General features: G+C 45.3%; 1 protein-coding gene and 1 long non-coding RNA gene across 3 annotated transcripts in view; one reads left to right on the forward strand and one right to left on the reverse strand.

Annotated features, from left to right (window-relative positions):
* Positions 1-295: 295 nt before the first annotated feature.
* LOC138758877 (uncharacterized) lies at positions 296-21,080 on the reverse strand. Of its 2 annotated transcripts, XR_011354518.1 has the most exons (6): positions 20,662-21,080; positions 12,979-13,071; positions 11,885-11,927; positions 2,743-2,947; positions 930-1,019; positions 296-730 (listed from the first exon to the last, which is right to left on the reverse strand). It is a non-coding gene; the product is annotated as an uncharacterized lncRNA (long non-coding RNA). The 2 variants fall into 2 exon arrangements; XR_011354519.1 differs by lacking the exon at positions 2,743-2,947.
* Positions 355-22,247, forward strand: part of LOC138758873 (E3 ubiquitin-protein ligase Arkadia-like) — a 72,010-nt gene continuing 50,117 nt past the window's right edge. Inside the window, exons 1-2 of the mRNA XM_069928382.1 lie at positions 355-780; positions 16,841-17,181. Of these exons, the coding sequence (XP_069784483.1) occupies positions 380-780; positions 16,841-17,181 (742 nt within the window). The 5' untranslated portion in view covers positions 355-379. The remainder of the gene's footprint in view (positions 781-16,840; positions 17,182-22,247) is intronic.

A 22,247-nucleotide genomic window follows, 5' to 3' on the forward strand; every position in this document is an offset into this window, starting at 1 on the left:
AATAGGGGCAGGTGTGTTAGCTTCCTTTAAGAAGCACTTGGATTACTCCGTGGATGGGAGAGGATGAGAGGCGTCAGGGTCTAATGTGAGTAAGCAGGAGGGCACGTTGTTTGGCTCCGACAAGCTGCGCCTGTGGGGCTGTTTCTACGCTGTAAGACTTGGCAACAATATTGCAGCACGTTGAGGCAGTTGAATTCATTCACACTTCAGTGACATGTTTAGAAAAATTCTTTTAAATTTGGGTGGAAATGTAAAACTCTAGACACTATAAAGAAATGGATTTGTCAAATGAGTCTGAACTGCAGAACTTTTGTATTATCAATTTTTTAAAAAAAATAAATTTTGCACTAAAGGTTTCTGTGACGTTGGAATCTTGTCAATGGAGCCAGCGGCAAAATTGTCGGAAATCCCCCCTGCATCCAGCACAGAACAAGAATTGAAGGGAACAACATCATCTGCTGGCTTTGGTGATTCTTGTCCTTCACCATTCAATGGCAATATTCAAGAAAACAACCAGGTGCCTTTAGGTCCAGAGCTGAAGAAGCAAGAGGCTGTGCAGTGGATGGAGTGTCTGAACCCTGAACACTCCAGCTTTTCAAAGGAACTCAAACTTGCCTTGCAAACGGACCGGCACCTCGTGCGGAGCTATACGTACACAAGCGATGATGCCTCCAGTGTGGGCGAGACATCACCATCTTCCAGCACCAACCTGGCCGAATCTGATGAACTTCTGCCAGAGAGGAATGAAGGGAGAATGATGATGTGGATGGAGACCAACAGGTAGGAACAATGATCACTATATACATCCAAACCGGACAGAATAGGATTGAGGATAAAATTAAAAGATAATGGCAGTTAAGCACTGAGTTAATCGAAGGATGAGCAGGTGTAATGTTTGTAATTAGAAAGTAACAGAAAATTCCTCCAACCTTTGCTTAATGGCAACTTGTAAACAAACATTCACGACACCAACCATCACCAGGTTCTGTGAGTCTGCATCATCATGTATCCTGTGGATTCTGAAACGAGAGATTGGATGCTGAATAAAGGTACAATATTGAAGTTGTGGTTGAGCAAAGTGTTACGGTATTCTTTCCACCAGACTTGGATTTGATGGAACTGACAATATTGTGTGCTGTGTTACTGTGGACTGATGGGAGTTGAAAGAGATTAGTGATGTTGGGAAAATTGGTGGTATAGAAAATTGGAAAAGCCAGAAAAGGATAACTAAAAATAAAGGGGAAATAGATTGAGACGAAGGTACCTGGATATATAGAAGGATGCAATAAGAACTTCTGTAGATAATAAAGGAAGAGGTTAGTCGTGGTGATCATTTGGGACAAATTTTGAGATTGAGGCCAGGTTAATGGAGGAGACTTTCAAAATATCCCAGAGGCCTGGAGGCCACAGGTGAAATGTAATAATGAGAAATGGGAAGTCTTGTCTGAAAAGAATGACAAAAATCCATCTTGGGGGACAATGCAGGGATTGTTTTGGTGGAATTGCAGGGCAGGTTGAGAAACTGTGAACAGACCGTCTCCAGGCAGGAAACAGTTCTGTTTTTACAAATGTTAATTTTGAGCATGTCAGAATATATACAAATTACTTAATATGGTAGTTACAATTTTGTCGTATTGTAACGAATAGTGTCAAAAGCACTCGAGGCTGATAAGAAATTAATACTGCAAAATTAGCGGGAAACCAGATGATTGGGTAGCTGTCAAACACTAATGGAAAGGAACCAGAAAAGCATCAAGGTGAGAAAAGGTAAAGTTTGGAGGTAAGCTTGCCCATAATATAAGAGGATGTGAAAAGCTTTATCAGATATATATTGAGTAAAAGAGGCAAGAATGGATGTGGGATGATGAACCGAATCAGTATTTACTGTGGAAGACACCAGCGATACGCCAGAAATTCAAGAGTCATGGGGCAGAAGTGAGTGTAGTCACTATTAATGAGGAAAAGTTGCTTGAGAAACTCAAGGTGAATAAGTCACCTGGACCCAGAGGTAACTGAAGAGATTGTGAAGGCATCTTTCAAGAATTGCTAGATTCAGGGATGGTTCAAGAGGACTGGAATATTACAATGTAAATTCTCCCTTTAAGAAGGGAGAGAGGCAAAAAATGGGAAATTATAGGCCAGTTAGTCTGATTTCAGCGTTTGGCAAGATTCTCAAGCCCATTATTAAGAATGAGGTTTCGGGGAGCTTGAGAGTGCACGATAAAATAAACTGAGGTCAGCGTAGTTCTCTTAAGGGGAGATGGATTTTGCCTGACAAATGTGTTGGAATACTTTGCAGAGGTAACAAACAGGACAGACAAAGGAGAGCCAGCGAATGCTGTTTACTTGGACTTTCAAAAGACCTTTGACAAGGTGGTTGCACATGTGGCTGTAAAACAAGATACGAGCCCATGGTATTACAGGGAAGATAGAAGTTTGTCTAAGTGGGAATAAATGGGGCCTTTTATGGCTGGCTGCCAGTGACCGTAGAGCACACATGTCAAACTCTGGCCCGCGGGCCAAATTTGGCCCGCGATATAATTATATTTGGCCAGCAAGATCATTTCAAAAATGTATTAGAGGTGGCCCCCCCTGCAGCGAGAGCCGATGCTGCTTTTTGGTAATGTCACCCCCACCATCCTCCCCCTTCATTGCACATCCTTCCCCATTGTAACACGAGAAATTGTAACACGAGAAGTCTGTCGATGTGATCAGCCGGCAAGCCGGTTGGAAGGCTCCCACCTGTCAACCGGTGCGGCGGATTGGCGAGCGCCTGTGATTTCCTGTCGGTGCGACGGGCATGGCAGGCTGCGCACGGCCACCGGGCAGCGCGAGCCCCGCGCGACTGGCACCGGACGGCCCTTCCACAGCGTGAGCGCACTTCTCCCGGTCGCCACGGCCTTCAGCGCTTGCACCCGCGCGGACCCCAGGGACGGCTGGTTCGGCCCTGCACGTGAAGAGAGAGATGGTGGCTGTCCGCAAAGGCTGATCGGCAGCGCGCTGGGCCTGAGTGGGTGGGTAAGCAGGGGTGGGCAGAGGGTGTAGGTGAGGAGTAATGGGCAGGGGAAGTTATGGTGGTGCGAGGGGCAGTTAGAGGGAGGGATGAGTAGAAGGAGGGGTGGATAGGGAAGAGGTAAAAGGGGAGGGGCAGGGCGAGTAGGGGAGGGGTGATTAGAGGGTGAGAGACGGGTAGAGGGAGGAACAGGTTGAGGGGAGAGGCAGTAGAGGGGCATGTATAGGATGGGGTGGGTAGAGGCAGAGCGAGTGGAGTGAGGGGTGAGTAGAGGTTGGGTAAAGGACTGGTCAGGTAGAGGGATGGTGGGTCGAGGGTGAATAGAGGCCTAGAGCCTGAGGAGTGAGCAGGAAATGCTGAGTCCTGATGCAGGCCAAAATGGACACAGCCTGTGAATGCTGACTACATCTCCATAGGGACCAAATATGTTTCCCTCAGGTCAAGCAAAGGGTGAACTTGAGCTACCTACTCCTGACCTGTAACATTATCCTCCTAAAGTTATATCCTAAAGTTTAACATTACATATGTTGAAAGAAGAGAAAACATGCAGATGTTGTTGAAAATTTTCAATAAATATTTAGTTCGGCCCTCGACTTAGTCCAGGTTTTTAATTTTGGCCCTCCGTGAATTTGAGTTTGACACCCCTGCTGTGGAGCATCCTGTAGAGATTGGTGTTGGGTCTGCTACTTTTCACGTTATTTTTGAGATTACTTGTACAACCAGTGTAGTCCAAATAATGTGACCAATCAACCTCTACCAACCCCATATGTCTTTGGAATGTGGGAAGAAACCAAAACACTTGGAGAAAAGCTACGCAGACTTGGGGAGAAAGTAAAAACGCCTCACAGACTATGGTGGATTTGAACCTGGGTCACCGGTGCAGTAATAGCACTGTGCTGACCACTACAGTAACAGTGCTACACGAAGTAAATGATATCGATGACAGAATGGACAACTTTGTGACCAGACGTGGATGATAGGGAGATGGGGGTGGATATTGTTGAGGAAGCAGGGAATCTTCAGAAGGTCAGGTTGGGAGAATGGGTAAAGAAAGAGGCAGAAGGAATACAGCACAGGGGAGTGTGTGGTCAATACACTTTGTATAAGGAATAAAAGCGTAGAATATTTTCTAAATGTCGAGAAAATTCAAAAGGAGGAAATCTAAAGGGACATGAAATTCCTAATGCAAGATTCCCTAATGGTCAACTTGCAGTTAAATTTTATTTTCATTTAAAAAAAAAAATTTAGACATACAGGATGGTAACAGCCCGTGAGTCCCTACCACCCAATTTACACCCCATTAACGTACACCCCTGGTACGTTTTGAATGGTGGGAGGAAATCGGAGCCCTGGCAGAAACCCACACAGACATGGGGAGAACGTGCAAACTCTTTACATTCAGCATAGGAATCGAACTCTGGTCTCGGGTGCTGGCGCTGTAAAGGTGTTGTGCCAACTGCACCTCCCAAATGTAATGTTAGCGTTCATTATGAGAGTACCGGAATATAAAAACAAAGTTGAGGTTTTGTACGATGCTGATCAGACCACATTTGGAGTAATGTAAGCACTTTTGGGTTCCATAATGAAGGAAGGATGTACTTGCATTGGAGAGGTTCCAGAGGAGGTTTACAAAGGTGAGAGGGAGTTTAGTGGGGAGGGTGGAATCTTATTAAAAGGGTTGGACACAATGAACATAGAAAAGTTGTTTCCATTAGTGGGTGAACCCAGCATGAGAGGCATCAGAATAAAAGAATTTTGGATGAGGAAAAATTTCTTTAGCCAGAGGGTGGTAAATCTGTGGAATTTGTTGCCACAGACTGCTGTGGAGGCCAAGTCATTGGCTAGATTTAAAGTGGAGCATGATAGTTTCTTAATTAGCAAGGGTGTCAAAGGTTGCAGGGAGAAAGCAGGAGAATGGGGTTGAGAGGAAAAATACATCAACCATGATTCGAATGACAGAACAGACTTGATGGGCTGAATAGCCTAATTTCCATGTCTGATGGTCTCATCTTACCACAATTATTCAGGGTTTGGGCACAGTTTTGGTCTCTGTTTTCCATGGATGGAATGTAGTCATGGTTTACCAGAATAATTCTGCATCAGAAAGAGCTTGCAGTTCTTCTGTCCAAAGTTAAGTTCAGATTTATTGTCAGAGTACAGGTACACGATCCTTTATCCGGACATCAAAAATCCAGAAAGCTCCAAAATCCATCAAGTGGGGTGAGAGACTGGCAGCGCGAGTCGGGCGGGTGGGGGTAGATGGAAGTGCAACTGAAGGGGGTGGGAGTGGATACGGCAGCACAATTTGGGTGGGTTTAAATCTGGCTTTCTGAAATCTGGAAAAATCTGAAATTCGGAACACAGTTTCCCCCAAGGGTTCCGGATAAATAATGTGCAAAGTAAGGGTCCTTAAATGAGAGAGTTTGATGGGTCTGACAGTGAAGGGGTAGTAACTGTTCCTGAACCTGGAGGTATGAGTCATGTGGCACCTACACCTCTATCCTGATGGCATCAGCAAGAACAGAGCATGTGCTGGGTGGTGCGGATACTTGATTGCTGCTGCTGCCCCAACGACAGATTTTCTTGAAGGGGGGGAGGTTTGCCTGTGATAGACTGGGCTGTGTCCACGACCTTTTGAAGGGCTTTCTGCTCAGAGGTATTGGTGTCCCTATACTAGGCCTTGTTGTAGCCAGTCAGCACACTTTCCACTACATGTCTGTAGAAGTTTGTCAACGTTTTCAATGTCATACCCAACCTCCATAAACTCCTGAGGAAGTCTACACACTGATGTTGGGTCAAGGAAAGGAGCCAAATGTTCTTCAACTGGTTGGCATTGTCTAACCACCATTGCACTTTTCAACGAAGCTCCCATTGTCAACTCTTTGTCTTCCTGCAATACTCAAAAAAACCGCAATATCCATGGGAATCAAAGGGCAGTTGATGTTTCAGTCCTGGGGCCTTCATCAGGAATTTTGACAATCAGGCATTCTCTTGAATAAAATGATGTGGTTGAGAGGGGGAAAAGTGGGGGAACACAGGCACACAGGAGAGGTAAAAGGTGAATGCAGGTGGGAGGGTGGAGGAGAAATAAACTGAAAAGTGATGAGAGAGAGGGCAAAGAAATATGGCTTTCTGATAGAGGTGAAGGAGGTGGAGAGCTGGAGGAAAGGAGAGAGGAGTCAGGAAAGAAAGAGACTGGAGGTAGAGGTTTGATGGAAATTGAAGAAATCTATATTGATGCCACCTGGGTGGAGAACGCCCAGACAGAATACACGGTGTTCCTCCAGTTTACGGAAGGCCTCGATTCGGCTGTGCAAGAGGCCGTGGGCAGACATGTCAGTGTGACAGTGGGCTGTGGAATTAAAATGGTTGGCCTCTGAAAAATCCTTGCTGTGGCAGCAGATGGAGCAACGTGCTCAAGGAAACGATTTCCCACTTGGTGTCTAGTTTCCCCGAGGAAGAGGAGGCCACATTGGGAGCACCGGATGCAGTAAATGACCCCTGCAGATTCACAGGTGAAATACTGCTTCATTTGGAAGGACTGTTTGGGGCCCCGTGTGGTGGAGAGCGAGGTGGCATGGGTGTAAGTGTAGCACTTTTTGTGGTCATGGGTAGGTAGCCACAGGGCAATTAGTGGGAAGGGATAAATGGACAAGAGTCACGGAGGGAGCGATTTTTATTTATTTATTTTCTTCTTCTTTCCCCCCCCCCCCCCAATGGAAGTGGAGGGGAAGATGTTTGGTGGTGGGATCCCGTTATAGGTGGTCTAAATTGTGGAAAATATGTTGCATGCGGATACTGATGGGGTGGTAGGTGAGGACACCTTTGACTTGGAGAAAGTGGGATGAGCGAAAGGAAAAGTTACTGAGGTTGTGTATGGGTTCTGCCAGGCAGAGGAAGGTGGCCTGAGTTTTGAAATTCCCGATAAAGGGCTGGGCCTGAACCTTCAACTGCCCTTTGCTTCCTGTGGCTGCTTTGATCTGCTGACGTTCTCCAGCACGTCTGTGTACTGCTCTAGACCCCAGCATCTGAGATTTTCTTATTTATCTTCATGTTTTCCTAGTTTTATTTAAACAGTTAAATAAGCCCTCTGCCCTTCCTCCATCCTCCTTTCCTTCCCTGAGGCTGACGTTGACTTTCTCCAGCACATTGGTGTATTGATCTTAGTTTTATTTGTTCAGAATTCTCATTTCCAATGGAACACATTTTTTGGACTCTAACAACTGCAGATTCAGCCCATCTATTCCATGCTGAACTATATTTCAACCTAGCCCTATTCACCTGCACCTGGATCATATCCCTCCATACCCTTCCTATCCATGTAACTGTACCATGTGGAAACCTGTTTGCTTCTGAACCGGAGGAGGACTAATATCCTTGCAGGAGCATTTGTTAGGGTTGCTCTGCAGGGTTTAAACTAGATATGCAGGGGTATGGGAACCAGAGTGGAATGGGTTGCCCTTGGACATCTGGTACACTGCTAATGTCTTCCACAATGAAGTCTGATGCAAAATACTCATTTAGATCCTCTGCCATCTCCTTGTCTCCCATTATTATTTCTTCAGTGTCATTTCTAGTTGTCCGAAATCTCCTCTCACCTCTCCTTGTATAGTTGAAGAAGGTTTTTATATGCTCTTTGTTATTATTTGTTAGCCTTCTTTCATACTTTTTCCCTCCTGATGAGATTTTTAGTTGCCTTCTTCCCAATGTTGTATCTTCCCACTAATTTATGCTTCCTTGTATGCCCTTTTTTTGGAGAAGAGGAATACACGAATAGGTTCTCATTGAGCCGTCAGCAGTGAAAAGGATTAAGAGCCAAATTCTTTGGTGTCACCATCTCTGAAGATCAGTGCTGGGGTCTCTATCACGAAGTAGGCTCGCCAGCGGCTATATTTTGTGAGGAATTTGAGGAGATTTGCTATGTCACCAAAGACTCTTGCAAATTTCTACAGATGTACCATGCAAAGCACTCTGGTTGCATGAAGGTGTCTATCCACAGGACTGGAAAAGACTACTAAACGGTGTGAACTCGGCCAGTGCCATCAAGGCCACTGTCTTCATGTCAAGAACATTTCCAAGAGTCAGTGTCTTAAGAAAACAGCTTCTGTCCACAAGGACCCTCACCACCCAGACCATGCCCTCCTTACTTGGCTACCATCAGGAAAAGAGGTACAGGAATCTGAAGACGGACGCCCAGCGGCACAAAAGCAGCTTCTTCCCTCTGCTATCAGAGAATGGGCAATGAACTGCAGACACTACCCCATTTTCCCTTCTTTTGCACAAATTTATTTATTTTAAAATGTAATTTCTAGCAGTATTTGTACCTGTAACGCTGCTGCAAAGCAACAATTTTTGTGACATGCTCGTGACAATGAATTCTGATTTATGATTTTGCTTTTGTGTTGCCATGACTTCCCTTGACTTCTTTTTTTGGTATGCTTCTATTGTACCCGCTCCTCGTTTCTCATAGAAACTCCCTCCTCTGCCTTCCTCCCTACAGAGTGCCCCCTTGGCCAGTTCCTCTCTCATGCCACTTCGCCAATTCCCTTTACTCCAGTGAAATATCGACACGTCTGACTCTATTTTCTCTTTCTTAAATCTCAAATAGATCTAGTCCCCATTTCCAACTTATTATTCCCTAAACTGTAGAAATATTGTGTTTTGCCTTCTGGAAGCAGTGTATTTAGGTTCTAAACTTACCCATCAAAATTGCAGGTCATCAGGTCTTTTAGTTCCATTTCATTTGTTAGTACCAGTCTTTCAGTTGATTTTTTTTTTAAAAGTTCCTTTATACTCAACGTGAACTCTACCACTATTTCCACAAGTTTTCTGTTTTCAGATGGACAAATAAATCGTTTGATTCCTTTGGCATTTCTTCATAAATGTTATTTTTATTGTGTTATTTCAAGGGACTAAATCAACATTTGCAAATCCTTTTATTTTGCTCTTAACTGTTTAGCATAAACCTTGATTTCAGATTGAAAAAATGATTTTAAACTTTCATAGAAATTTCGATCTTACTTCTATAATTTCCCCTTAACTGTCTTATTAACATAGAGTCCGTGCCCTTCAACCCATAATGTTGGGCCATCTTAAGTAAACCTATTCCACAACAATCTTTAAGTTTTTCCTCTCTCACACCCATAACCTCTTGTTTTTTCTTACATTCATGTGCCCGGTCCCTCAACACACCCCCCCCCCCAAATCCAAGATAGTCAATTAAATATCCATATTGTACCAGCCTCCTTCACCAACCCCCTGCAAAACATTTTTTTAAAAAGAATTGCCTCTGACATATCCCCTAAACTTTCCTCCACTTGCTCTAAGGAGATGTCCTCCAGTATTTGCTATTGTCCCATGGCTTGGCTTCGCGGACGAAGATTTATGGAGGGGTAATGTCCACGTCAGCTGCAGGCTCGTTTGTGGCTGACAAGTCCGATGCGGGACAGGCAGACATGGTTGCAGCGGTTGCAAGGGAAAATTGGTTGGTTGGGTGTTGGGTTTTTTCCTCCTTTGTCTTTTGTAGGTGAGGTGGGCTCTGCGGTCTTTTTCAAAGGAGGTTACTGCCCGCCGAACTGTGAGGCACCAAGATGCATGGTTTGAGGCGATATCAGCCCACTGGCAGTGGTCAATGTGGCAGGCACCAAGAGATTTCTTTAGGCAGTCCTTGTACCTCTTTGGTGCACCTCTGTCTCGGTGGCCAGTGGAGATCTCGCCCTATAACACGATCTTGGGAAGGCGATGGTCCTCCATTCTGGAGACGTGACCTACCCAGCGCAGTTTGAACTTCAGCAGTGTGGATTCGATGCTGTTGGTCTCTGCCATCTTGAGTACTTTGATGTTGGAGATGAAGTTGCTCCAATGAATGTTGAGGATGGAGCGGAGACAACACTGGTGGAAGCGTTCTAGGAGCCGTAGGTGATGCCGGTAGAGGACCCATGATTCGGAGACTAACAGGAGTGTGGGTATGACAACGGCTCTGTATACGCTAATCTTTGTGAGGTTTTTCAGTTGGTTGTTTTTCCCAGACTCTTTTGTGTAGTCTTCCAAAGGCACTATTTGCCTTGGCGAGTCTGTTGTCTATCTCGTTGTCGATCCTTGCATCCGATGAAATGGTGCAGCCGAGATAGGTAAACTGGTTGACCGTTTTGAGTTTTGTGTGCCCGATGGAGATGTGGGGGGGCTGGTAGTCATGGTGGGGAGCTGGCTGATGGAGGACCTCAGTTTTCTTCAGGCTGACTTCCAGGCCAAACATTTTGGCAGTTTCCACAAAACAGGACGTCAAGCACTGAAGAGCTGGCTCTGAATGGGCAACTAAAACGGCATCGTCTGCGAAGAGTAGTTCACGGACAAGTTGCTCTTGTGTCTTGGTGTGAGCTTGCATGCACCACAGATTGAAGAGACTGCCATCTGCGCGATACCGGATGTAAACAGCGTCTTCATTGTTGAAGTCTTTCATGGCTTGTTTCAGCATCATGCTGAAGAAGATTGAAAAGAGGGTTGGTGTGAGAACGCAGCCTTGCTTCACGCCATTGTTAATGGAGAAGGGTTCAGAGAGCTCATTGCTGTATCTGACCCATCGTTGTTGGTTTTCGTGCAGTTGGATAACCATGTTGAGGAACTTTGGGGGGCATCCGTTTTCCACCCTATTTAAGTCCCTTATGATCTTGTAGACCTCTATTAAGTCACCTCTCATCTTTTGTTGCTCCAAAGAGAAAAGCCCCAGTTCTGTCAATCTTGCTTCATAAGACATGTTCTCCAATCCAGGCAATATCCTGGTAAATCTCCTCTGCACCATCTCTAAGGTACCTATATCCTTCCTGTAATGAGGTGACCAGAACAGATTGCAGTACTCCAAATGTGGACTCACCAGAGTTTTACAGAGCTACAACATTTACCCCTCAGCTCTTGAACTCAATCCCCTCTCTAATGAAGGCAAACCCGCCTTTTTAACCACCTTGTCAAATTGTGTGGCAACCTTGAGGGATCCATGGACGTGGACCCTAAGTTCTTCCTGCTGTTAAAAGTTAACCAAGTAGTCCATGTTTAAGTTCGACCTTCCAACGTGCATCTCTTCACATTTTGATTGAACTCCATCTACCATTTATCTTCCTAACTCTGCATCCTGACTATATTCTGTTGTAATCCATAAGAATCTTCTACAGCATCTACACCACCAACCTATGTTTCATCTGCAAACTTATGGCATGATTGGTGTAGCGGATGGCTCAATGCCTTTACAGCACCAGCAATTGCGACTGGACCAGGGTTCAAATCCCATGTTGTCTGAAAAGTTTGTTCTGTCTGGGTCTATGTGAGTTTTCTCCGGGGGCTCCGGTTTCTTCCCACTGTTTAAAATGTACTGGGGGGGTGGGGTGGTGTAGGTTAATTTGGCGTAGATTGACTGGCATAGGCTCGTGGGCTAAAATGGCCTGTTTAAATTTACACTGACCAACCTCTCCACTCCTTCATCCAAGTCATTTATGAAGATCCCAAAGAACAGTAGTCCCAGAATAGATCCCTGTGGAACGCCACTTGTCATTGACCTCCAGACAGACAGATTTCATTGCATCAACTGCTACTCTCTGCTTTATGCAGGCAAACCAATTCCAAATCCAAGCAGCCAAGGGGGTCCTTGTCAAACACCTTACTGAAATCCATATACACCACATCGACATTAATTTCATCAGTTTCTTTTGTCACTTCCTTGAAAATCTCAGTTAAGCTCATGATATGTGTCCTGCCCCTCACAAAGCCATGCTGACCATCCCTGAGAAAGCTATGTTCCTCTAAATGCTCTTAAATCCTGTCCCAAAGATTCCTCTTCAATAGTTTGCCCACAACCATAATTCCCAGGATTCTCCCTCTTACCTTTCTAAAACAAGTGCCATTCTCCAATCCACAGATACATCTCCTGTGGGCAGGAAGGATGCAAAGATTATCATCAACACTCCAGTAAGATCTAGCACTTCTTCTTTCTTGACCTTCAGTACTTGAGCCTGTTTAACAATGATCCCATATTCACCAAGGTTCTTTCCTAGTGAACACTGAGGCAAAGTTTCAGTGTTGATTTAGGACCTCTCCTACCACCAGGCCAATTTTCCTTCTTTCATCCCTAATTGGTGCTACCCTCGCTCTTGTTATTCTTTTGTTCACGGCTTATGTGTTGCACACCTTAGGATTTTCCTTAATCCTACATTCTGGTCTTGTACCCGCTTTGAGCTCTCCTAAATCCTTTTTTAAGCTCCTTCCTGGCTACAATGCAATTCTCATGAGCCCTTCAGACTTTTGCTTCTTTCTTCCTGACCATCTGTTCTACCTCTCTTGTCAACCATGGCTCCTTTACCCAACCATCTTTTTCCTGCCTCATTGGGACAAATCTATCAAGGATCTCATGCATGTGATCCCTAAACATCCTCCATATTACAGCACTTCTATGCTTTTCCCTGAGAACACCTATTCCCAATTTACTCTCCCAAATTCCTGCTTTATCCCATCATCATGAACCCTTCCCTAATTAAAACTTTTCCCTTTTAGACTATTCTTATCCTTGTTCATTGGATACGGGACGGCCTCTCCTCTAGTTGGTTTGAATCCCCTGCTGTGTCAGGAACCCTTCTTGGATACACCTGACAAATTTTGTTCTATCTGAACCTTTTTTTGCATGAAAAAGGTGCCAGGCAATATTAAGGAAGATGAAGTTTCCCCTGACAACGACCCTTTTTTTATTTTGTGCCTTTCCAAAATCTGACTAGTTATCTGCTCCTCAGTGTCCCGAGGGCTATTTGGCGACCCATAGACAACTCCCAACAGAATGATCGCTCCCCTCCTGTTTCCACCCACAGATAACCATGTTAAAGTACACACATTTCAAATCATCCAACTGGTTGCATTTGTATTCCATTCACTGCTTGTACCCCACCCCTCACTGCCCCTCCCTCAGTCTCACAATACATAGCACCTACCTTTTCAACTCAGTTTGGGGTGGCATGGTGAATATAGTGCAGGGATGGCCAAACTTGCTTAGTGATAAATTTCAGATATGAGATCCTCAAGACCTGAAAAAAAACACACATTTTTACTCTTAGATATCTTAAAACAAAAAATTATAATTTATTAAGAAATACATGTATGTAATTTTTATTCATGCATGTAATTTTTAAATTGCTAATTTGTATTAGTTTCATTAATCAAAAAGTACACGTGCATACCAAATATTTTCAAAATCCTGACTGATTTTGTGAGTCTCCATTTTGGCTGTGAGTTGTTGAAAATCCAGCTGATGCATTGTCAAGGCTGTACGAATTAGCTCTGTCAGGTGTTGATTTGTAAGGACTACATGATGCTTTGACTTCACAGACTGCAGCAGTTCATTCACAGCAGCGTGTAGTGCTAAAAATTGAGATGAGTCGCATACTGGTTTCCTTCAGTTCAAAATATTCTATTTCTGGAACTCAGTTGCAGATTGGGATTTGTGGATTATCTTGAGACCCAGGTCTTCCTGTAATTCCATTAGATCTATTTCCATGGCAGATAAATCTGTAATCAGAGTGCCGAGACTTGGACAACCATCATTGATCACATCAACCAAGAATGGATTTGTAATGGCCCTGATTTACCACAGCTAAGAAACAAATAAAGACTACACTCACTCATTTCCTTCAGCACACCATGAAGTCGATTTTTTTGTTATTCACTAGACACAACACTGCATTCTTCAACTCCCCAAGCACCACCTGGCTAAACCCCTCGGACCTTCTTACTAGGTCCTTTCAAACTTCTGTGTATAATGGGGTTAACTGGGTAATTTGCACAGATAGTGCCCAGTTATGCGGCAGTTTGAAAGGGCCCAACCGGGTCCCTGACCTACCTCAGAGGCAGTCAGGGAACCCAGTTAAACTTGCCTCCGATTTGAAAAGGAAAATGCTTGTGTGCATCACCGGGCAGCCAGCATCTGAACATCTGGTACTACTTCCGGAGAGTGGGTGACATTTCATTGCGGGAGCAGGATCCTCCTTAAATCACTGGGTAGGACATTTAATGGGTAGATACCCCTGTGATTTGAAAGATGCTTCCAGCACCTTTGCCCCAGTAATTGCACCCAGGTCCCAGGAGGGTACCCAGGTGCTGCAATTTGAAAGGGGCTATTGGGTCATTGCCACATGGATGAGGGTGGCCAGGGTCTAGGTAAGAGTCTGTGGTCAGGGCATCGGGAACTTGGATGGTCTTGGCCAACATATTTCCATGAGCTGCACATTATTCATCCAAGAGCCACATGTGGCTCGCGAGCACCGGTTTGGCCACCCACCCCTGTGAAATGGTTAGCACAATGATGATATAGTGTCAGTGACCCAGGTTCAAATCCAGCGCTGTAAGGAGTTTGTGTTTTCTGAGTGCTCGGGTTTCCTCTCACCCTTCAAAAACTTATGATCGATTGGTATATTTAGGGTGCTTGGTTCTTGGCTGAAAGGGCCTATTACCATGCTGTATGTCTAAATTAAACTTCTCCATCATCTGACTAATCACTCTGTTTCCCATCCCCTTGCCCAGCTATCTTAAATCCACCCCAACAGCTCTAGCAAACCTGCCCACAGAGTAGAGGTCCTTCTCCATTTCAGGTGCAACCCATCCCTTTTGTACAGGTCATTAAACTTCCCCAAATAAGATCCCAAAGATTTACAAACCTGAGCCTCTGCACTAATTTTTCAGCCATGCATTGACCTACCATAACGTCCTATTCATTGGCAAGTGGAACAGATAGGTGGTAATCCAGAGATTACGACCCTTGAAGTCCTGGTTGTCAGTTTCTCCCTATATTCACTCTTCCTCATCTCATCATTCTTTCTATTTATGGTCATCTTGTTGCTCAAGAATTGTATGGACTTGATCAGAAATGTCGCTGATCCTGGCATCTGGGTGTCAATATAATATACGAGTCTTGATCCTTTCCACAGGATCTCTGGTTTATTCCTGTCACCAATTAATCCCCATCATTATTACTCTGTTGCTCTTTACCCTTTCCTTCTAAGACACGGAACCAGACCCTGTGCTAGAAACCAAACTGCTGCAGTTTTTCCCTTTTTTTTATTATGCATTGAAAATCAAAAAGATTCTGTTTGCTTGTTCCCTCAATGCTGATCTTGAAACTTGACGTATACTATTACTGATGCCTTGGCTTGCCCTCACTTTCCCTGTCCTTGTGTGTTTCCTCTTTGGCCCTATATAAAGAGGAGGAAGTGCCTGCTGTCTTAAAGCAAACAAGGGTGAATAAATGCCCAGGATCCGACAAGATATTCCTTCGGACCTTGAGGGAGGGTGGTGTAGAAATTGCAGGGGATCTGGCAGAAATATGTCCTGAGCCATGGGTGTGGTGTCATTGTGTGTTCCGTTGTTTAAAAAAGGCTTCATAAATAACCCTGGAAAATATAGGCCGGTGAGTTTGACATCATTGGAAGGTGTTCTAAGAGATTGGATATACAATTATTTGGATAGCCAGGAACTGATTTGGGATAGTCAACATGGCTTTATGCGTGGTAGGTCATGTTTAACCAATTTTAGAAATTTTTTGAGGCAGTTACCAGGAAAGATGATGAAAGAAAGGTTGTGGATGTTGTCTACGTGGATTTTAGTAAGGCCTTTGACAAGGTCCCACATGGGAGGTTAGTCAGGAAGGTTCAGAAGCTATCGGTTCATGGTGAGATGATGAACTAGATTCAACAATCTCTAAACGGAGAAGCCAAGGAGTGGTAGTGGATGATTGCTTCTCAGTCTGGAGGCCTGTGATTAGTGGTGTACCTCAGGGATTGATGATGGGACCATTGTTTTTTGTCAACTATATCAATGATCTGGGTAATAATATGGTAAATTGGATCAGCAAGTTTGTATGTGACATGAAGATTGGAGGCGTTGTGGACAGTGAAGAAGGCTTTCAAAGCTTGCAAAGGGATCTGGACCAGCAGGAAAAACGGGCTGAAAAATGGCCGATGGAATTTAATGTAGACAAGTGTAAGATGTTGCATTTTGGAAAGGCAAACCAAGAAAGGACATAGGCGGTAAATGATAGGTCACTAAGGAGTGTGGTAGCTCAGAGGGATCTGAAAATAGATACATAATTTCCTGAAAGTGGCATCTCAGGTGGATAGATGGAGAGAGCTTTTGGCATATTGACCTTCGTAAATTAAAGTATTGAGTACAGGAGTTGGGATGTTATGGTAAAGTTGTATAAGACATTGGTGAGGCATATTTGGAGTATTGTGTGCAGCTTTGGTCACCTGACTACAGGAAAGATAATAAGATGGAAAGAGTGCAGAAAAGATTTACTTGGATATTACCTGAACTTCAGGAACTGAGTTATAGGGAAAGGATAAACAGGTTAGGACTTTATTCCCTGGAGCATAGAAGAAATAGAGGAGATTTGATAGTTATTTAAAATTATGCTGGGGATGGACAGTAAATGTAGGTCAGCTTTTTCCACTGAGGGTAGGTGAGATGCAAACGAGAAGTCATGGACTAAGAGTGAAAGGGGAAAAGTTTAGGGGGAACTTCTTCACACAGTGAGTGGTGGGATTGTGGAATGAGCTGGCAGCTGAGGTGGTAAATATGGGCTCAACTTTAACATTGAAGAAGAATTTAGACAGGTACATGGATAGGAGAGATGTGGAGGGCTATAGATTGGGTGCAAGTCAGTGGGACTAGGCAAAAAATAATGGTTTGGGACAGACTAGAAGGGCCAAAGGGGCCTGTTTTTGTGCTGTAGTGTTCTAGGGTTCTATTGGATTTGTCTTGTGCGTGTATGACAGTGTGACATTTTTAAATCTTCTTTCCCAGGCTCCAAGATGCCAGCCCTTCAAAGGGGATCGGAGGGGAATATCAGGAAAACATGGATGGGGCTGCCTCGTCTTCTGGAGCCCAAGATGTGGAGAGCAGCCAGCCCAGTGTTAAGGTGGTGAGCTCTACCTGTCGAAAACTGCCTCAGCTGAAAAAGTGTCAGAGGACCCCAAAACAGAAAGAGCAGATGCAGCGAATGCGCAGGTCACGGGAGGTCATGATTCGCAGGAAATGCGCTCCGCAGTGGATTGGCAGCTCTAGTGATGGAAGCTCCAGTAGCAATTCCGAATTTGAGGAGATTACCTGTGACAGTGACAAGACTAGCCATCAAGAACCTCTAGGTACAGTTCTGTACTGAAATAGAACAGGCTCTGCTCATCAATCACCATAGTTCAGTCTGGTGATACAGCAAGGGTTCCTCTCTCTGCTTTCCATTTAGCTGTCCTACTTTCAATTTAAAATATATATTTTAGTCAATTGTGTTTGCTCTAAGTTGAAAACGTTTGCAAATATTGAAGCAGATTTATCACTCTAATGCTTATTAATAGCCATATTCTTAAAAAATACGAGTACAGGTGAAGATGTGGCCAGTGCACAGCAATCTCCTTCATGGTGACATGGATAAGTGCAACTGCATTCTTATAAGTCCCGTACAGGTGATCCAGAAGAGATTTTGTGGTAAGGTGGCATGTTTAGCATGCTGGTTAGCGCAACACTGTTACAGCGCCAGCAATCGAGACTGGGGTTTGAATCTTGACTATCTGTCAGGAGTTTAATGTACATTCTCCCTGCATCTATGTGGGTTTCCTCTGACCTCTCACCTTTCAAAACATATAAGCGTTGTAGGTCAATTGTGTCTAATTGGGCACCACAGGCTCATGGGCCGAAAGGGCCTATTACTGTGCCATGTATCAATTTTAAAAATTAAATTTAAAAAAAAAATAAAAAATTTGTACCTCAAGTTATGAAAAATGCATTGGTGCACCCAGTGCATTAGACTCCTTATAATTAAGCCAGTCCTGGGAATGAATGAGTTGGTACACAGTAGATTTTGATGATTGGAGGTGAATCAGAGAGTAATGATATTGTATTTGCACTTGCAACTCTTCAGAGAGCAAAGCAGTCTGCTGAAACTACTGACCCACGAGGAGGTGGGGGAAAGGGGACAAAGGTCACCCAATGACAGTTCTCACAAGGGAAAGTCTCACTACTTCTCCATAGTTGATAACTTTGGCATTGCCAATAGCTAAAACAGCAAAATTATGGAGATCACCACCACCCCCCCCCCCCCCCCTTTCCCCCACCATGACACCTTCCGCCCTACTAATCCCCACTGAAACACTGCCTGGTCATTACTATACCCTCCAACCTTCCCCTCTCTGATATGGAGCGCTCTGTCCTCAGTAAAGGCCTCACCTTCATCTCACTTCGCCCACACCTCAATAAATTCTGTGCACGCCTCGATGCTGAACTCTTCTACTGTTGTCTCTGCATGCCCACTTATTCATCCTGAATTCTCAATCCCCGACTGAAAACCCCTTCTCCCACCTTAAACTGGTTTTCTCTTGGACAGCTCATTCTGGCCTTTCTGTCAGCTCTGGATCATTATATTTCCAACTGTTACCAAGTCAAGAACAATCTCAACTTCACTACTCCCCTCACTGTTCACATCTTTCCCCACTTAAAATGTTCTACCCTCCAGTTTCTCCATGCCAATCCCAACCTCACTATCAAACCCATAGACTAGAGCACTGACCTCCACGTTGCTGAAGCCGGATGACAGCTCTTGGACACCTCCTCTTTCCTACGCCTTGAACTGGACCCCACCAAGATGACTTCATCACTTCCGGTCTTCTCTCTCCCAACCCTGCTCTGCTCAGTTCTACCTCCTATTCAATATCCACAAACCCAATGCCCCAATAGACCCATTATTTCTGTGTGTTCCTATATAATCACAAGCAGAATTTATTATCATGAACATGTCATGAAATTTGTTGTTTTGCAGCAATTAAAAAAAAAATAGTGCAAAAGAGCAAGTGAGGTCATTCTTTGGCTCATTGTCCATTCAGAAGTCTGATGGCAGAAGGAATGAAACTGTTTTTATACTGTTGTGTGTTCGTCTTCTGCCTCCTGTACTTCTTTCCTGATGGTAGCAGTATGAAGAGGGCGTGGCCTGGGCGGTGGGGGTCCTTGAGGATAGAAGCTGGTTTCTTAATACACCACCTCTTGTAGATGCCCTTGATGGAGTGAAGACTGATGCCCATGCTGGCGCTGGCCGAGTTCACCATTCTGTAGTCTTTTCATGTCCTGTGCACATACTAGACATCGATGCAACCAATCAGAATGCTCTCCACAGTACCCTGTAGAAATTTGCATGAATCTTCGGTGACAGACCAAATCTTCTCAAGTTCCTCACGAAGTATAGCCGCTGGAGAGCCTTCTTCGTGATCAACATGGAGGCCCCAGGATAGACCTTCAGAGATGTTGACACCCAAGAATTTGAAGTTCTTAACCTTTTCCATTGCTGACCCCTCAATGAGGACGTGTATGTGTACTCCTGATTTTCTCCTGATCCACAATTAGATCCTCAGTTTTGCTGACGTGGAGTGCAAGGTTGTTATTGCTACGCCACTCAACTAGCTGATTCATCTCACTCCTGTAAGCTTCCTCATTACTATCTGTGATCCTGCCGATGACCGTGGTGTCATCGGTGAATTTCTAGATCATCTGACTTCAGCTTAATATCACCCCCCCCCCCCCCCCGCCCAAGTCCAGTACCACAATACCTCACGTGCCCTCGATAACTTCCTAAACTTGACTGCCTAATTTTCACTATGGAAACTCATTATTGATACACCTGCATCCCCCAAACGGAAGGCCTCAAAGTCCTTTGTTTCTTTCTCAACAACAGACCCAACCAGTCCCTCTCCATCACCAGCCTTCTCCACCTGACAGAATGTGTTCTCACCCTAAATAACTTCTCCTTTGACTCATCCCACTTTCTTCAAGTCAAAGGGATAGCCATGTGTACCTGCATGTGTCTCAACTATGCCTGCCTTTTTATTGGCTGTGTGGAGCAATCCATGTTATAACCCAACATAGGCAAGGCTCCTCAACTCTTCCTCTGGTGCAGTGATGATTACATTGGTGCTGCCTCATGCACCCTTGATGAGCTTATAACTTTTTCCACTTTGCTGCAGAAGCCTAATAGCCTGAATACGCCTGAGATTGTCTGATCATGGAAGCTAAACAGGCTCAGGCCTGGTCAGTACTCGGAGGGGAGACCACCTAGTAACACCAGGTGCTATAGGTTTCTGTGAGGGGCATCTCTCTGCCTTACAGTAGACAAAAGTTAAAGAATTTCATTTTAAATGTAGTATTAAATGTCAATAATAGAACCTTTATTTTCACTCTGACCTAACATTCACTTGTCCATTTCTGGCAATATGCTCCCCTTTCTCGAGCTCAGGAGAAGTTCTCTCTACAGATTTTTTTACAAAACCACCAACTCCCACAGTAAACTCGACTATGTCTCTTCACATCCTGTTGCCTGCAAGAATTCTATTCCTGTCTCTAAATTCCTCTGTCACCTCAGCTCCCAGGATAAGGAATCCCATTCCAGAATCTCCTCCTTCAAAAAATGTCTTCCCCTCTACTGCCATCAACATAGCCCTTGTCCTGGCCCACTCTGCCCCTAGAGGCAAAACTAATACAATTCCCCTTCTTCTCACCCATCCCACCTATCACACCACATCCAACATATTAATTACCACCTACAACGTGATCCCACCACTAAACACACCTTCCCCTCAAATACCTACCTGAAATGCTACACTTTTGCAGCCACACCTCTTCCATAATTACCATTCGGGCTCCCATACAGTCCTTCCAAGTGAAGTAATGATTCACTTTTCAATTTGCAGGGGTCATCTCCTGCATCCGGTGCTCCCGTTGTGGCCTCCTCTGCGTCAGAGAGACTGGACGCAGATCATTTCATTGAGCACCTTCTTTGTCTGCCGTAGCTCTCTCCACCCCTACTTACAACAAGGACAGGGTTCTCCTTGTCCTCACCTACCACTGCACCTTCCGCCACATCCACAATTTCCGCCACCTACTATGTGATCCCACCACCTGACATATCTTTCCTCCTTCCCTCTCCGCCTTTCACACGGACCCCTCCATCCATGACTCCCTCATCCACTCCTCCCTTCCCACCAGTTTGCCTCCTTAGCACCTACCCCTTGTGACCACAGGAAATGCTACACTTGTACCCAATGGCAACCCATTTCAGTTCCCCACCCCATTCCCATTGTGACATATCTGTCCATTGTCTCATGCACTGCCAGACTGAGGCCACCTACAAATTTGAGCAACGTCCGCACCTCTTATTCCGTCAGGTACCTTCCAACTAGATAGCATTAACAACTACTTCTCGAGCTTCTGTTGCTACCCCTCCCCACCCTGCCTTTTTCCTTCCCCCAACTCCATCTCCTTTCCTCTCGCTCTCTCCCCCTTTCCCTCTGTCTCCTTTCCTTCAGATCTGCATTCACTGAGCCATCCTCCTCCCTGATCAACGCTTGCCTTTCCTCTCCTCCCTGATCAACGCTCGCCTTTCCTCTCCTCCCTGATCAACGCTCGCCTTTCCTCTCCTCCCTGATCAACGCTCGCCTTTCCTCTCCTCCCTGATCAACGCTCGCCTTTCCTCTCCTCCCTGATCAACGCTCGCCTTTCCTCTCCTCCCTGATCAACGCTCGCCTTTCCTCTCCTCCCTGATCAACGCTCGCCTTTCCTCTCCTCCCTGATCAACGCTCGCCTTTCCTCTCCTCCCTGATCAACGCTCGCCTTTCCTCTCCTCCCTGATCAACGCTCGCCTTTCCTCTCCTCCCTGATCAACGCTCGCCTTTCCTCTCCTCCCTGATCAACGCTCGCCTTTCCTCTCCTCCCTGATCAACGCTCGCCTTTCCTCTCCTCCCTGATCAACGCTCGCCTTTCCTCTCCTCCCTGATCAACGCTCGCCTTTCCTCTCCTCCCTGATCAACGCTCGCCTTTCCTCTCCTCCCTGATCAACGCTCGCCTTTCCTCTCCTCCCTGATCAACGCTCGCCTTTCCTCTCCTCCCTGATCAACGCTCGCCTTTCCTCTCCTCCCTGATCAACGCTCGCCTTTCCTCTCCTCCCTGATCAACGCTCGCCTTTCCTCTCCTCCCTGATCAACGCTCGCCTTTCCTCTCCTCCCTGATCAACGCTCGCCTTTCCTCTCCTCCCTGATCAACGCTCGCCTTTCCTCTCCTCCCTGATCAACGCTCGCCTTTCCTCTCCTCCCTGATCAACGCTCGCCTTTCCTCTCCTCCCTGATCAACGCTCGCCTTTCCTCTCCTCCCTGATCAACGCTCGCCTTTCCTCTCCTCC

The sequence above is a fragment of the Narcine bancroftii genome, chromosome 3 (assembly GCF_036971445.1).
Source record: "Narcine bancroftii isolate sNarBan1 chromosome 3, sNarBan1.hap1, whole genome shotgun sequence".
Taxonomy (NCBI): Eukaryota; Metazoa; Chordata; class Chondrichthyes; order Torpediniformes; family Narcinidae; genus Narcine; species Narcine bancroftii.